The sequence below is a fragment of the Mus pahari genome, chromosome 2, assembly GCF_900095145.1.
Source record: "Mus pahari chromosome 2, PAHARI_EIJ_v1.1, whole genome shotgun sequence".
Classification (NCBI taxonomy): Eukaryota; Metazoa; Chordata; class Mammalia; order Rodentia; family Muridae; genus Mus; species Mus pahari.
This window is the reverse complement of record NC_034591.1, coordinates 29692834-29711285: the sequence shown is the minus strand read 5'-3', so window position 1 is coordinate 29711285 and position 18452 is coordinate 29692834. Positions and strand designations below refer to the sequence as shown.

The 18452-nt window shown below is 38.9% G+C and overlaps 1 protein-coding gene across 1 annotated transcript in view; it reads right to left on the bottom strand.

Moving 5' to 3' along the window:
* Nucleotides 1-18452, bottom strand: part of Umad1 (UBAP1-MVB12-associated (UMA) domain containing 1) — a 171078-nt gene that overhangs the window by 145255 nt on the left and 7371 nt on the right. The window contains exon 2 of the mRNA XM_021190065.2: nt 10249-10348. Coding sequence (XP_021045724.1) covers nt 10249-10330 — 82 coding nt within the window. The 5' untranslated portion in view covers nt 10331-10348. The remainder of the gene's footprint in view (nt 1-10248; nt 10349-18452) is intronic.

Below are 18452 nucleotides of genomic sequence, written 5' to 3'. Positions count from 1 at the left end.
AAAAAAAAAAAAAAACTATTATATATCCAGTTTCATTCTTACTTTTTAATATAGAAATAGTAACATTTATAGCTCAATTTATAATGAAATACTTAATATTTTAAAATAAAATGTTTATCATTGTATTTAAAAACTTCAATATAATGTGATATTTTGAGAATCATTAGCGTATAATGTGTATAATTCAAGTAAAACTGTGGTGATTTTAAATTAAAAACAAAGAAGCAAGCAAACAAAGCCAGAGTCTGGTTCTTAAGTCTCCCTCAGAGACCCAGAATGTAAGGGCTTAGGAATATCACGATGTTAAGAATATAGCTTCTGGGATGGCTTACTAGCATCCTTACTTACTAGCTTACTAGGTCCTTGCAGGCATGTCCTTGCAGGGGAGACTCCACTCCTGGACTCCACAGTCCTCTCTTTTACTTTCCAGATAGAAGGCGTTTGTCTTCCCTCACATGTTCTTACTGTCACATACTGCCTGAAGCACACACCTGAAGCAACAGTGGAAGGATCATGCTGCCAGCCTAGCATAGACTCATCCTTCCAAACCTGTGAGCCCAAACAATCCTTCCTTTTCAGAACTGAGTTCTCAGTACCCGATAACTAGACAAAGAACTGCCTAACAGATGCACAGCCCAAATGCCTTATAAAGCAAACTAGCATCCAGAATATAGTTCTTGGCAATTTTTAGGACAGCAGACATTTGGGAATCTGAGGCTCCTAGTACAAACTCTCTTCCCATTAAATTAGCATATAGTTTCAGGGTCTTTCCAGACTGATATACAATAATAACTGCTGAAACAGTTGACTGTCACGATTATCAATGTCTTCAAGTAATCTTTCACCAAACTATTTAAGGCTTCCAGTTTTCCTATGGTGTTGCGAAGCATATTGTCAGCTTGTATCATTATGTATCTGCAAATGGCAGGCTCCAGAAATAAAATGAAGTCAGTCCATAAGTTTGGAGCTTAACCCTTTGACTTAGAATGCCAAAACATTTTACAATGAATCCTGTATATCACTGACTCAGCATAGTAAGCACATCATTAAAATGATGTGTAATGCCACAAAGGTATACACCATTCCCGATGAAAATAACAGTTGTATGTCTCAGTGCTGGGGATCACATGGAAAGCCATATTCTCTCTCTCTCTCCCTCTCCTTCTCTCTTTCTCTTTCTCTAAAATTTTATTTAATGAGTGCTCTGCTGCATATACATCCGCAGGCCAGCAGAGGGCATCAGATCCTCTTGTAGACAGTTGTGAGCCATCATATAGTTGTTGGGAATTGAACTCAGGATCTCTGGAAGATAGGCCAGTGCTCTTAACTGCCGAGCCAGCTCACCAGCCCCCAGGCCTTATACCTTCTAGGCAAGTGCTTTGTCATGACCTACACTCTTTCCAACTGATTATCAGGGCCTGGCAACAATTTTCAATTCTTTAGTCATGTTTCCCTGCTCAATACAGACTCTAAGCATTTCAACTTTCAGGGGATTTGGGCAGTGATCATATTATAAGCAGGGAGGCCTTCCAGTCTGTTCTAAGATCAGGAAACGCTTGTTTCCTCCCAAGTTCATGTTAAAATGGAATGGTGTCACAGTATTATGAGATAGAATTTTCAGGAAGAGATTCACCAGGTCGTCTCTACCCTCAAGAATGGATTGACGACATGGTCACAACGCCAATGCACTAGGAGCCTAGGCTGCTCACATAGGCTAAGTCCAGTTCTTCTTGCCATTTTGCTGCCTTCTCTCTGCCTTTCTACCAGGATGACACAGCAAGAAGCTACTTATCAAATGCCAGGCCCGCACTTGATCTCCCACCTTCCAGCTTCCAGTTAAGTGAGTCAATAGATTTCTGCTCATTATCAATCACTAAGTCTGTGACATACCAAGCACTGGTAAAGCTACTACAACTTTCTTTCCAGTTTTGCCTAAATGACTAAGGATAACCCTAAACTGATTAGAATTAACGAACAAATTCAAGTTTTTGTTCAGATACTTCCCCCATAGTTTCATTTTACCCAGCAAGATAATGAGGCAGTCATGCAACTATCCACATTTCGTAGACAAGAAAAATAAGACTGAAATGACAGCTTGATTGAAATAATAAAGCATTAAATGACAGAATTTAAAGAGAATCTCAAATTACTATGGTTTCCAGTTAAGTGCCTATATTAGTTTAGGTTTAGTTCATCTGAAAATGACAAAGTAAAATAGTGATTTACACAGAATAGAAGTGTATTCATGTTTCAGTAAGGGATGCTCAAAGGGAAGTATCACAGGACCATCTGACAGGACCACAGTCTTCGAGAACCCAGCTCCACAGGGCATACTCTCCAGTTACCTTCACAACATACTTAGGCTTCATGGCCAAGAGAGCAGTCAGAGGTCTCCTAACTTACCAAGTCCACAATCTAGCAAGACAGAGGGGCTGGGCAAGCAAGGAAGGAAGGTGCATACCAGATACGCTTTGATTTTAATTTTGGTATTTATTTATTATTTGTTTATTTCTTGAGACAGCATATCTCTGCTATGTAGCTCTGGTTGCTTAGGAGCTCATCAAGACCCACTTGCCTCTGTCTCTCCAGTGCTAGAATTAAAGTCATGTGCCATCATAGCTAGCCCAACTGGGTTTTTAAAAATTCTCCTAGAATCTGCAAACAGAATAACCCCACACCTAAATGCAAAATAGCCACAGGGCTAGAAAAGAAATGGAAGAAAGGAAAATGAATACCACTAGTGTTTTCTGCCTTGTATCATATTAAAACGAAAGGATAGGAAAATGTTCAACTCCAGGTATTTGCTACACAGCATGCTCCCCCATGTTGTGTGACTATTGTTCTGCTGGCTTATGTGTCATCCTAATGTGACATATACCAAATACAGAAATGCATTCAAGGCATAATACTGTGTATAATTTTGAATAGTTCTTGGTATACAAAGAATGACAGAAGTTAGCTTCTTTTTTAAAAGCTATTACTAAATTTGAAATTAAAAAGAATTAAGTCATGGATGCTTTAAAATGAACTAAAAATTCCTTACAGCATAACGAATAAAATTCTAATGTCTCGGCCCATCACAAACTACCTTCCTAGACCAGTTTATCCTCAGTGACCCTGATATACTCTCTCTAGCTAAGCAGCAACTTTTCAACGGCCCTAAATAGACCTTATCTTGTCCTGCCTTATCACCTAAGAATGCTTTGTTCTCCCACCAACACCTTAGGAAAGAATGATTTCAGCAACTTTTTGAACATTGCCATCCCTAAAATACTGCATGTTATTTAGAAGGATGTCAGAGTTCTGACTTCAGTTCTAAAATTCTGTTCCATTAAACTTAGGTTACGGGTACACATCAGCAGCTTTCTAGCAAACAGTGGAGTACCTGGGCCAGAGAAAGAATTCAGATTCAGGTTCCTCAGATGCTCAAAATCTTATAAATAAATGATGTGGTATTTGTATGTAGTCTACACATATCGTCATATGTACTTTAAATCATCTTTATACTATTTACACTATATTATAAAATCTAATGTAACTTAACACAAAAACAACTGTTATCCAATATATTTTAAGGAATAATCACAAGGGGGAAATTCCTGTACATGTTTAGTACACACATACTTTTTCCTTCATATTTTTGACAGCTGGTTAAATAATCTACAGATGTGGAATCTGCAGATAAAGAGAGACAATTGTGTTCTGAAGATTATCAGAAAGTCATTTAGGTCTTCAAATCCTACTTGACTGTCTTTGATAGGACCCTCATGCTTGGGACCTTTTCCTTAAGTCTCTACTTTATTTCCTCAACAGTTAAGACAAGAGTAAAATTAAAGTAGAAACTACTTACCACGATGTTTTAGTCAGTCTCAGTTAAGAAGCTTTGTAAGAAACTTGTGAAGGGAACTCATAATGTGCATCCTAACATCTCCCCTACGGAAGAAGCATTTTTAAGAATACACTATCTCAGCCAGGCGTGGTGGTGCACGCCTTTGATCCCAGCACTCGGGAGGCAGAGACAGGAGGATTTCTGAGTTCAAGGCCAGCCTGGTCTACAGAGTGAGTTCCAGGGCAGCCAGGGCTAAACAGAGAAACCCTATCTCGAAAAAAACAAAAAAAAAAAAAAAAAAAAGAATACACTATCACAGCACCCTAGCCAATTCTCCATTCCTACAGCTACAGCTATACTAGAAATATGATTGCCTGGTGGGTTTAGGCAAAAATTAAAAAAAAACCTCAGATATTACTCTGAAACATCTGTCAAAAAAAAACCAAACCTCACCTAAAGACAAGAGAGGTAAATTTTAACTACACAATAAACTCACAGAGCACTGAGAATATGCATTATGCAAGCAGTTTAACAAAATGCCAAATGATCCAGTGGTTTAAAAAAAAAAAAAAACCCTGTTTCCAAATGTATTACCTGTATAGATGGAGTTCACTTATTAGAATTATGCTGCTTTCTGCTCCTTCCTAGAAGCTTGGTTAATCAAAATGTTGGTGGTCTCAGTTGCCTTTGTTATTTGTTTATGGGTCAAGTGAAGTAGAAGAGAAACTATAACTTCATGATTTATGAGGTCTTTCTCAAAGTGTCTTAACATATTATTTGATAGTGTACAATTTTTAGATTATAAAGCTATAGTAGTCCTTAGCCCTGCATATCCTCTGGACTCATCTACAGGGGGAAAATTGCTAGTCCTAGTAGTTCAACCAAACACACAGCCCTTTTAATCAGAACCTGGTGACAGTTGGTCCCCAGTACCAGCATATTCTCCAAGTGATGCCTTAATGGGAAGGATGAGAAATAGATGGGGGGGGGGAATCCTAAACTACCTTTGAGTCAAATCCATTGGGCCCCAGAAACAATGAATAGTTTCCGTACAATTGTTTAAAATATAAGAGTTCGCTCTCCTTCGTGTATAGCATCTTTTCTATATTTTCTATAATTAATCTCTTTTTGCTCTTTACATCATAAATTAATCTTTTTGCTCTGTACATCATAAATTAATATCTTTTCATTTCATACATCATAAAGATAGGAAGGGCAGAATACCCCACATAGGGAGAACACCCTGATCAGCTAGACCAGAATTAAGGAACAAATACTATGAAAATTCCATCTCTTACACACAGCTGGCAGAATAAGAACTTTCATTACCTAATGAAGTAAAATGAAAAAGCCTCTAACATTTACCTTGGAACTTAAAGGTCAAGAGTAAAAATAGAGAGAGATCATTAGGATAAATTCAATATATTTGAGTTTTTCTGGTTATAACTATACAAGGACAAGAACAAATTACTTTTTAAATCCATGAATACTTTTTTAAGATCTGTACATTTGCTGGGCATGGTGGCGCACGCCTTTAATCCCAGCACTCGGGAGGCAGAGGCAGGCAGATTTCTGAGTTTGGGGCCAGCCTGGTNCCTGGTCTACAAAGTGAGTTCCAGGACAGCCAGGGCTATACAGAGAAACCCTGTCTTGAAAAACCAAAAAAAAAAAAAAAAAAAAAAAAAAAAGATCTGTGCATTTGTTCTGTAAGAACAGGAGTTAAAACAGGAAGCACATAATGAAAACCTGTTTAGTTTTGCTGTCACAATTAAAGCCTTTGGCTCCACATAAAATTAAAGTTACTATCTCTCATTCTGTGGAATGTATATTTTCATTGTACACAGCTAAGTTTTCAATGAGAGAGAGAGAAACATAGAGATGGAAAAAAACCTTTTAAAAGTCCTAAATAAAAATAAAATAGGTTTACTGAAGTATATGTGCATGCTTTAATGCCCAGAATAAGGAATATAATAGGAAAGAATCTTTAAGACACTGATAAAATCTAATTTAATACTTAAGCTACATGAAAGGGGGGAAAACTAAGATACATACTTCAATATCAAATACTTAAAGATAAAATCCAAGCTACTATGAATTACTAAATTAGTTTTAATTAAACAGAAGTTAGAGTTATTGTGCCTTACGAGATGGGTTTCAGCTGTACGGTAATCCAATTCTTTTTGTCTCTGTGATAGTTTGCTCACTTTCATTCTCCCCCCCCCCTTCTAAAATTATATTCAATATTTGGTCAACAATATTAGTGGAACAAGAACAATAATCTACATTACTCCTTTTCATTTTATATTCTATTTTTGCTTTAACATAATAAGCTAATGCATGCCTTTGTCTTGGTATTGGATGGAATTATCTGCCAACATCTAGGCAAAACCCTTTCCTAATTTAAAATAACTACGAGGTTGCACATTACACTAGTAAATTTGTAATCAACTTAAAGATAATGTGTTAAAAGCACAATTAAATGTGTCATAACAGAAGAAGGCCTTGGTAATTACAAACAGTGCCATGCTTGCTAGCTTTTTAAACAGTAGCACAAGACTGTGAAAAATCGCCACCCAGTGATGCAAAGGAAAACTGCAATTTGTTTTTGTGTGAACCGAGTACCCTGGAGGATTACTTCAACTTCATTACTGAATGAGCTCTAGCCTTCTTCTGTGAATTCTGGTTACACAAGGGAAAGCATGTTTTTCTACTAACCCCACCCCTCACTTTATGCACAGTCTACATGCTCTACAATCTACAAAGAGCAAAAGCTTCAGAAATCCTAGTAAAGAAAAAGGCTTTCCAGAAACATGAACTAATTAGTTGTATATGACTACTCCAGATACTCCTGTTATCAAGTAAAGTGCCTTGGCTGTGCCTGGACCTGAAATTTCAAGTGAATATTAAGCAGAAGTACTAGCCTAAAAGAGAAGGTATTCTCAGGTGGAAAATGAAAGGAGAGGAGCGCCCTTTTCAGATTTAACAGTGTAATGACTGTGGCCTCTTTAGAAACTGGTTGTAGAGGCTCTGAGGAGATACTGTAACAAGTCTAAACAGTCCATACCAACAGGGGACTGTTTCTCAGTCATATACTTTATCACTGAGAAGCCAGATGATAAGAAAACAAAACCAACCATTTTTTGCTCCTGTAATGTTCCTGGTTCAGATACTAATTTAAAAATCTTATGTGAATATATACTGGATGTTTTTAGTGAAAATTTACCTGCAGGTTCATTGATCCCCAGTAGGTGGTACTGCTTGGGGAAATTATGGAAGTTTAGGACCTAGAGCTTTGCTGGAGGGAGTCTTGGGGGGGCTTGAGTTCACAGCTTCAGCTCTCTCCAGTTCTCTCTCCTTGCTTCCTGTTCAGATCCCTCAGCTTCCTGACCTGGCCTCAGGCTACCACACCTTCCTTCCCTGCTGTTATGGACATCTAGTCCTCTGGAAATAATAAGCCCAAATAAACTCTCTCTCTTATAAGTTGCATTTGGCTGTGGTATTTTCTCACAGCAGAAAAGAACTAGTACATATTCCAAAATATGTGAGTATGGCATCCTGTTAACAATAAAACTACGAAAAAATATACCACTGAACTTATCTTTTCAAAGTTTTTCATATGGTATGCCCTGAGTCTAAAGTAAATATCACATAAAGAGACTGCTATAGAGTGACATGACAAAACAGGTAGTTTACCACAACAAAAAAATTTTAAAGTTTGTCTTTATACATTTTAACAATAAAGCAATAATTCCTAGTAATGGTTAGAATTTTTATCAGTTAAGTCGATTAAGTCTGTGACTGCTAATGATGTTTTACTACAAAACCAATACTACTATGAGCGTTCAACTTCCAGGAGGTTAGTTTTATATAATAGTTTTAAAATATTTTAGTTATTTAAAATATCAGAGAATAAACAGTGAAGTAGCCAAATTAGGAGCCAAACTTAATGAACAGTAATACAATGCCAAATTCTCCTTTAGAAGAAAGTACTTTCACGTTTAAAAGTTAAAGTACACAATTTAATGTTTTCAGGGGGTTTATGGTTTCTGTTTTTTGGCTTTTTATGCCTTAAACTATTGAGAAGGCTAGGCTGGTTCCACAACAGATTTCAAATTGGTTCAGGAGACTATGCATAAGAATGTGGCAAGTCCAGACAAGTCAGTTACTAGAAAAAAAGAACCCAGGCTTCAGGCAGCTAGTCAGAAACTGCCCTGCTACCAGAAGCTGCCCGCCACCTGGCCTGAGGCAAGGACAGTGGGTCAGCAGCAGTTTCTAGACTTCCCCAGCAACAGTTTCTAGCCCCCACTGGGTTCTGGAATGTCCCTAGAGATGGAGCAAAATAAAGGTCACCTACCCCATAATTTCCCTAATGTGCTTTAAATCCCTCACTTTGGGGTCTCCATCTTGGATTGAGAGACCCCAGCATGCTAGATTTCTGCAGAATAAAATACTCTGCGTTTACATACTATTTGAGTCTGGGGTACCATTCTTCATTGAATCCTAGACCACTGGACCTTTACACTATCACTAATGGCTTAGATTAAAACTGAGGACACGGTGAAAACACTGAAACCCTTTCTTCCAGCTCTCTGACATCTGTGGAACTTAGTATTATCTACAGTCACCATATTGTCAACAGTGCGTCACAACTTTATATGCCTCTTCTTTTATATCAACTAAACAAACAGTTTGAAAAATGAATTGCTGACAGTGTAGCATTTCAGAACTGCAACAGTACAGAGACTAAAAAGACAGGCTCTGGCACCCGATTACCCAGGTTAATTCCAAATTTGCTTCATGCAAGGCAAAGAACCTAGAAAATTAAGTGTTCTGTATATGGTGATGGTACCACATTACTTACAGAATAGTCTAAGTATTTTCTGTGCATTAATTAATTCAGTTCCATACTAACCCTATTGGGTAAGTGCTCTGTGACACCTGGGACTGTTAAATAACTTCTTAAAACTGGAAACCCTAGTCAGTTGTCAACCCTGTTCTGCCTGTGAAGTCAGCATTCATATCGCTACTTAACTGTGAACCTGTGCAGTGCCTCTGAGGAAGACGTGAGGTGACGTGACAGATGAAAAGAGAAACGAGGCAAGAAACGAGAGCAGACGCCACACTGACTGATAGCACCGAACCTCAAGAGACCTTACAAAGCCTGTAGAACGCCAGGTATACAAAGATTTTTGTTGTTGTTTTTCCTTCAATAAAATCATTGAACTAGAAACTTTACATTTAAAAGCAACACTAGTTAATCGCACACAAGTCTCAGCTGACAGCTCCTGAGAAACATGGAGGCCTAGGCTGAGAGCTGCTGGGTCATTTGAACAAAGTGTACGATCATATCAGCTACACTACATATTTTATTGTTTTTCTAGGATTATGACAGAATTGATTCCTCTTCATAAGTGTCAAACTTCTAGACATATGGTCCCGGGGACAACATCAATCACGCTCAGTCCAAGACGGTCTTGGGAAAACTTGCTCAAAACACAGCATGTCAGCTTTTGAGAAAACATACCATTAGAGTGGGGACAGAGAAGGCAGAACAGCTGGTACCCAGCATATTAGAGTAATTAAAGTCTTGGAAATTCCCTCATGAAATAGCAAATCTGGAAGCCTGTGAGACTTCTGAGTCTCAGTCAAAGATGCTTCTAATGCTAGTCTTCCTAAGACAGGAAAGGCAGGCCATACCAGATGGACTCTACCTGCTAAGACAGGTGCAGAGTAGACACCTACTAGGGCAGCTATAAGGTAAACAATGAAACCTCTGGTCAAGGCTACATGATAGCAGAGACCGTACAAAAAGCAGAGCCACTTCACCCATGGATGGATCTTGCCCCTGATGTCCCATGCTGGCAACTGAAGGGACAGATGTAGAAAGATACATAAATAAGCAGCTCTAGAAACTATGTGACCTTGACACTGCAGAGAGCCACTGTCATGTTCTTTAAATGAGTGCATAATAAATGAGAGAGATTAATGCTATTTCTAAGTGTGCACAGACCCCCCCGCCCCCCAAAAAAACCCAACTGATCAAAGTTCTTTGCATAATTCTTACCTTTATAAATATTTTAAAAATAGAAACACAGAACAGTGGCTAGAAAACCAAACTTAGCTGGAATAAACTCCCGTGAGAAGAGTATATTGCCAAACTCCAAGAGGTGTAAAGGTTTCTGAAGTATTGATGTTGAGGGCGAAAGCAACAAAAACCTACTGAGAACCTCTCACTGAGGGTGACAGAGCCTTGCCGTCTGACAGGCACAAACCTGACATTGCAACAGAGAAGGTTAGAGAAACTGTCTCATACACCTTATTCTGAAATTGGAAGACACGGTTTAGAATTCAATCGTATCATTACCAACTAATTTTTAAAACGGTTCACCGAGTTAGGACTTTGTTTCTTAAAGACTCACCTAAGAGGACAAATCCATCTGCTTCTGGTTCTGGCACAGAGGGCTTTTTGGATTCTGCAGGCTTTCGGAAGAAGTGAAACATAGCCGCCGCCTCTGCTATCTGAAACAGACATTTGGAATGAGGTCAGCTCAGATGGGACCAATATTTCTGCTCTTCTCAGTAAGGAGCTGTCAAAAAGGTAGCACAATAAGGACTCCGAGGATGCTGCGGCCAGACTGAAAAGCATCAACCTTTCTCTAGACAGCAAACGATAGAAGGTATAAAGCAAGATCTATCTGTTTACAGCCTAAAATCTATGCCCTAAAGGTCTGCAACCTCTTTCGGTTTCTAAAGATTCAGAAAAACACGTAGGAAAACACTCCATGAAACTCTGAAATAAATTGATAACACCTTCACAAACCACAGAAGAAACATTAGTTTGAGGGGGAGAAAAAAAAGGCTTGCATAGGTTTCTTTTCTGCTGTATGTAGCTGAAACTTCATAAAGCTAAAACCACTTACAAAGAAAAGGAAGGAAGGAGCTGCAGGCAGCCTTTACCCACCTACCTGCTTCAGGCAATGTACTGTACCCATATTCACTATTGCCAAGCCCAAACTCCCATCTTGGTGTCGGTGCCCTGCCCCCTCCATCTTTGCATAGCCCTGTAGAATGAAAACCCTTGGAAAACAACTGGGACAGAGACTGAAGGGTGCCAAGGGGCAGGCAAGGACGCATCCTAAGCTGCTGCCTCAGGCGCTTGGAGCACAAGAATGAAGGGCAAAGAAGAGTCCTAAGGGTGAAAGCACTCCGAAGCGCTGACATTTAACCTGAGGCGAAGTTCCAAGATCCAGGAAGGACTCTAAGCCCAATGTAAATAAATGGTGAAGGAGCCTAGCTGTTGACAGGAAACAGCTGACAACTTCACTTTCTCTTTTTCTCTCTCTTTTTCCCTCCCTCCCTCCCTCCCTCCCTCCCTCCCTCCCTCACTCTCATCCACTGACCTGGAACCTTTGTAGACCTGGCTGGTTTTGAACTCAAGAGATCTATCTTCCTGCCTCTGTTAGCCCCTAATCCCCAGAGCCCAGAGATGAGATCAAAAGTATGTGCCACCACACCTAGCAGATTTCTCTTTTAAAAGGATTAAAAATTGGAAAGGACAAAACATCAGCCATGAAAAGAAAGATAATATTTCAATATAGGAAGAAGGCCCTCATCCCAACTCCTCACGCCATGTATGTATGTATACCATGGTAGAGCCGGGAAAAAAAAAAGAAGAAGAAAAGAAAAATTACCAAGAGACATCAGCTCTATGGGAGTGGTGAAAACAAGATGAAAAATCAAAACAAAAAGAGTGAAATGGTGGCACATACCTAGAATCCTGGCACTCAAGCTCTTTCCCTTCTCCATTGCTTTCAACACACACCCACACATACACACACACACACACACACACACACACACACACACACTAAGCAAATTTTACCATTTCAAATAGGAGAAAAATCATAATGCATTCTTAAAAATCTATTATTTGCTAGCTACAATATTTTTTCTACTAGGCAGATATAGGATCTCTGAGCTACAGGGGGACTGACTTCACATTCTCAAGCCAAAACTGGGAGAAGAAACATACAAATCATATGAATATTCATTATTAGCATATTTGGGTATTAAATAAATATTTTAGTTCACAATTTTTCAGAAAATCATCTCAAAGTTTAAGCCAATTTGTGTTTGGGACAGATAATCTCTGTGTACAAAAGTAAAAACATTTCTTTATGCACTCAACACAACCAAAACATAAAGGGCAGTATATTCACTTAATAATATACACGGGCTGTGTCCAGCAGGTATATTAGATGCCAGGCAAGACAGATCTCACAGCTCTGAAGTTGAGGGAATGATAGAGTGTATAATATAACTATTTTTTTCATATTATTCTGAGGATTTCTTTTTAAGTAACATCACCCATGACAAAAAGATTAAGACATTAAAAAATACTTTTCTCAAGTTTATTGTCTAGGTTTATTGTCTGTTTAATCTCACTAGTTAATGCAAATATATCAGAAGTAAAATTTCTACATGATTGAAATATAGCAGCCACTTAACTATAGAAGATATATATGTTTATTTATAAACATATTTTCTTCATGCTTGTGCCAGAAAAAATTCAATAAATAGTGAATTTCATACAAATGACAAATTAAATCCTAAACAATATGTAATCCCCCTCTTCCATATGACAGCTTATGAAGTGCATGATTATGAGATCAAACATAAACACAGATGAACATTTACTATTTTGTATTGAGAATTACAGAATAGAGTAGGGCAGTGCTTTATGCTTTTTGTAGTTTTAATCCAAGACAAGAATTCATTAAACGGCATAAATCACTTCTGAAAGATCACTAAAAATTCTAAAAGCCCTGGCAGGCTGTTTTTTTACTCCATCCAATGGGTGGGGCACCAATACAGCTGGAAAGAAGGTTTGTTTTGTTTTTTTAAGAAGAGCCAATAGGAATAAGGTCTGAACAGGACAACAAAGGGATTAGCATCACTAGAATCAAGAAAATATGTGGGCACGCCACAGAAACCAAGACTGCAGAAGAATAAAGACAAATTACTTAAAGGGTTGAAAAGTCAAAAACTAGAATATGCAGAGCAGCATAATAAGATTTGTTGACTATTAAGTTCAAAGACTCTAGAAGAGTCTTGTATGAAGACTAAATGTTTTAAACAGTGTTATAGAGGTTAAGTGTGATAACTTGATTAAGACAGGAAATATCTGGGGAGAGGGGGTAGTGTGCTGAAAAAGCTCAGTTATTCACCTCCACAAAATACAGATAAAAAAGAGCCAAAAAATGAAAAAGACTGGAATATCCCACCTTAGAGAAGGCGAGTGCTAAGCTGAGTAAGAACAACAGGGAAGGGGTGCTTACCGGAAGACAAGCAGTATAATAAGATCCCAGAATGACACCCAGTCATTACTTTGAATCCTAACCTAAAAGAACTAATAACAAAAAAGAAAACGTAAATTACATTTTAATATTTTAAGGTATACTAGAAATTCAAGTATTGTGCAAAAACCTAGTTTTTATAAGGTAGCAACTACTTCAGTTCTGTAAAATATCATGCAAACTAATTGAATATTATGCAAATGGAATTTGCCTCAGATGACAGTTTTAGAACTAAAATGGGAAATTTTAATAGCCTAAGTCTAATCAACAAAGGAAAGACTTTAGCAGTTCTGAGTCATCCCCAAGAGTCTGCCCATTCGTGATTGTTTTGGCTATTCTGTAAGTCTACAGCAAAATGCCCCCAGTGTTCCAATAGAGGCAAGACTACCACGGGGGGCGGGGTTAACCACTCTGTGATTTGATCTAACATGTTCTTCATCACCTTGTGATGATATTTATGCCTGATATTGGAACCCTGGCCAAAAGCTGTGTCTGAGGAATAGGCCCTAAGGGCCATTTTGTTAAATCTGCTTGGTGTCAAATGAGTTCTAAGTACACATGGTTCTAAGGGCTGCTCTATGTTTTGGTAAGAAGCTTCTGTTTGCAGTGGGTAATGGGTAGCACAGAGACTTGTAACTAGTAAGATGCTAATAATGCTAATAATAAGTGTCTGTTAAGTGCACACCTCTAAGAAGGAAATCAGTATCAGCTCCCGTAGGGCTCAGTGGAACATCATAGAAGACACAGGTAGAAAGAGCTTAAGGATGGAAAGAAGTGCTAAAAATGCTGATTTCTGGAAATGCCATGGGAATTACTATTATAAACTGCCAGTAACTGCGATTAGCTGCACAAGACATGCTCAAGACGAAGCCTGGCAAACTTCTATCATGGATAGGAAAGGAGCTTTGAGTTCCCACTCCTCCCTCAGGAATGACCACCAGTTAATGATAGCTGAGAAAAAAAAGTAATTTTCTTCAGTGGGGTCCATGCTCCAGAAAATATCCCATCCCTAATCCATGCTGGAATTAAACTGAGTGGGTCACAAAAAACAACAAACAAGCAAACAAGCAAGACATAAAAGTACGAAGGAGGCTTGGTGTGAACGGGCTTGGCAGGAGCGTGCAGGGATGCGGAAGGGAATAGCAGTGATGGCGAAAATGACCCAGATCCATTGTGTACAAGTTAGAAACCATCAAAGAATAATAAATGTCTTTAAAGCCTCAAAACTACTCAATGTGCTTGGGCTCTCACACGGCCCATAAAGTTTTTAAAGCATTATCTGCTACCACCCACTCAAGTTTATAACTAAAGATTTTCACTGAAAATTCTAAAAGACATTATAGTACCTGGTACTGGAACCCTAGTGAAAACCTTGTGGCTGGGGAAGTAATGAGCCCTAAGGGGAAACCTACCACCATTTTGTTAAATCTACCTGGTTCAACTGAATTCTAAATATACATGGTTATACCTAAAGGTACGCAGTGTTCTCAATTTGTAAGAAGCTGGTAAGGATTCCGGGACACTGCAAATATTTACGTATTGAAATAAACCCTTCTATAACCTTTAGAGACATGTTCAATGACATCTAGACAATGCATTTCAATACCCACTCTGAGTCATGTAAACTCCTTGAGGGTGCAGCTGCTTGCAGAGCCCTTGTCAGGCTGTACCATGGAGCCTCTGCTCTGGAGCTGCCCTAACTCAGAAAAGCCCAGCCTTTGCTTCTCTTTCCCTTAACAGATACTGGTTAAACACAAGCATGCTCTCCCTGGCATCTGGGCGTTTTCCTTCTTCTACTGAAGGCCAGTTCTTTTGCCTCACTGCTGCGTGCTGACCTCCACTGCTAACAGCATGGCTTTCTCTTACTTTTACCCTGGCAGCTATAGAGTCTGATAGCTGGCCTGTGCTGCTGTTTTTCTCTCAAAAGCTAAAAAAAAAAAAAAAAAAATCCTTGATTTTCAAAATAAGCAAATGAATAAATAAAAACATTTTAGCTTTTCAAAGTGTGGGGAACTTTTCATTGTCCTTCCTTTCTGATTTCTATTTCCTCTTCTGGGCAGGAGTAACTACTCTCTGAAATTGTCTCAGAATGCGTTGACAGCACATAAAGACACAATTTGGTGGTAGCAAGTGCACCACCCCCCAAAAGGCTTCATATTTTTATTACTGAACCAACCAATCAAGGTATATCACAAGAAAGAAAAACCAGATTACATGTCTAACTGTCAAGAGAATGATGACATTTTCAACTTGATATGGTATGGTTGTGACTCTGACACAGCATAAAGATGCATGCTAGCTCATATGCAACTCATTATGGACCTAGCTTGGTTCTTTTTTTACTTGTCATCTACTCAGAGCTGTATTGGATTTTATTACCAGTTTTCATCTGAATCTGTAAGACCATTTTGCCTCTGTTGCCATCAGTAATCACTTGAGTTTCCATTAGTGGGAAGACACAGCCTCACTTTTAAGAAATGCCATATTCCAATTTAACACTTCTAACCCTTGCACTTGTAACCTGAATTGAAAGTGATTTCGTGTGTGTGTGTATGTATGTATGTATATATATATATATATATATATATATATATATATATATATCAACAGAAAATGAAAACATTTAAATGAAATGTACTCTCCTAATGTGACCTTATGAATGTTTTAGCAAACTGGTGCCTTAAAAAACAATCAAAAATATTTGTCAGTTGGATAATTATGTATTACAAGCTACATATACAGCATCAAACTATAGGGAATTCTGGAAGAGTACAAGAAACCTCCAGAGGCCTGTTGCACAGTGTAGGCACTGTATCTGTTCAACCATGGAAAATGCTCCCCGATTTGGCCAAGAGTACACTCCAATGGCTGTGGAGTCTGCTATCATCATCCATCGCAGTCTGTGATTAGCATAATGTCTGAAACAAACTATTTTCAACAGTCCTGGCTGGGGCTGCACCTTTAGAAGTCAGGGTAATCAGCTGTAATCTTTCAGAGATGTCTCAAGAAGTGCTCCAGATACCAAGTGCTGGCTAAGGCTAATCTGACTGTTTTACTGATAGTCATTTTGCTCACAAAAACTAGGGAAGCAATAAAGAGTGTTAACAGCTGTGAATTAGGAGTCTGACTGCTCCATCTCTGACATCTATCTGTATTTACAGGAAAATGAACATAAAATGGAAAGTTATGGTGAAAACATAAAGCACTTGTCATTAATGCTACCAATTTCCACAGATTCCAACTGTGCTTTAACAATGCCCAAGGAGTGATGCTCTCCTTCCTGTCCCCCTGCAAGACTGTCTCATGGTGATCCTATACAGTGTATGTTAAAGTGAATCAGTGGTCTACTAAATACCCTTCATAGCTTGTGTTAGGAAGACCAAAACTGTCTTTAGACATTAACAAAACTGTCCTTGGTTGAAAGCCAAGGCATGTGAAGAATATTTACCTGCAATGTTTACCACTGGGCAAAGACAGCACTCTGGATAAAGAGATTCCCTGAGACCTAGGAATGTGACACTTACCTGGGATGAAGAACAGTGTCCCTTTCTCCTCTGTGAATGCTGGCATTACATAATAATGCATGCAGTGTACTAGTCCTGATGATGTGTGCCATCATCACCTACTATGTGATGAGTTCCAGTCAGGGGACACCTTCAAGTCAGAGGTTCGATTTAAAACAAAACCAACTTCCCCTCTTTTTAATCAGTGAAGTGGAAAATGATATATGTTATCGTGTTTGTGTTCACACATGCACACACACCAACGTGCAGATGAGGAGCTCAGATGACCTGTGGGAGGAGTTTCTTTCCTTCCACTGTGTGGTACTGGAGATCAAACTGAGGCCAGCACATGTGGCAGCAAGCACCTCGCCTGCTGCATCACTGAGCCACTGTGCAAGGCCCCAAAGCATGCCTTTCTTTTATGAAGCACTGGGAGTGACACAGAGCCTAAAAGATCAAGTTACTCATGTCTGAGAAATTATATGTTGCACTTGCAAATTACTAGCTAGGTCTCAGTTATTCACTAAGAAGACAGTTTTCTGCCTTTTGTATAGTGATTCGTGTAAGTTAATGATTCAATGATATATTTTTCTGTTTTAGAAAAATTACAAACACAATCCTACATAAATGCCAAAAGCAACCCTTGTTAGTTGGGCATAAAAGACTATACAGATCATTAGAACAATAATGCCTACTGTATTTAAATTGTGCAACTCTGAAAAAAAAAACCACATTACAAAAGGATTCCAGACAATTAGAACACAAAACATTTCTCCAGTAAAGCCAGTATCTCAGGTAAATGACCATGTATGGTAATGGAGGAATAAAGTCATCTATGATAATTAGCATGCCGGTGCCCCAATTAGAACTTAAAACAGAAAAGCTCTGTAAGCAGAGCACAGGACTTGTCTAATTTCAAGCTCAAAGAATTACAAATCAATCCTCATTTCCCAACTCATTTAGATTCCTTTTATAGTCTAAGCCACAGAAGACACAATTACTGCCTACAAGAACCACACATGGTTAAGGTTTATTAGCCACGAGGACTGAGTGAATCAAAGAAATAGGTACATTCTAGGTACATTCATCTGACTTTCAGGACTAGACACAGAGCAAGAAGCTGCCAACCATAGAGCGCTGCAGCCGCAACCCAGTCTCTCCATCAAGAAGATCACCAGAGTGGCATCTACACAAGCAAGGGAAAATGTGGTTCCACAGACTAACAGAAAGAGTCTCTGTCTGATGACAATTTCCCACAAGAAATAGATGAAAATGTAGAAAGCATATTATTAAACTCGCATGAGTAAAAGAGGTCTCTTATCTACCCAGGCTGCTAGGAAGAGCTGGGTAGACGGCACATTCACTGTCGCAGTGCTCATTGCCATCAAGATGCCCCACAGAGACTTAAGGACAGCTCAGCCACTCCAAGAGCAGCTTGTGTTACTTCATGTGTTTAGGGTTCAGGGCTGTGCACACGTGACCCCAATGCTTCTAACAGTTTGGTAAAGCTTTGTTTTCTCTTCTGGTAATACAGAAAAGTAGACATCTGAAGGCTTGAGTGATTTGTCCAAGTCACTTAAGTACATATCAGAACATAACATACGCTAGTCTACTTCAAAGTATATGTTCCTCACTCTGCACCATTTATTCTCCTTTAAAAGTCAAGCCTCCCCTTGGTCTTGCAAACTTTATATGACCCAGCACAAGGGAAGGCCTGGGCCAAGTAGTGGGAGTGGGTGGGTAGGGGAGCAGGGGCTGGGGGGT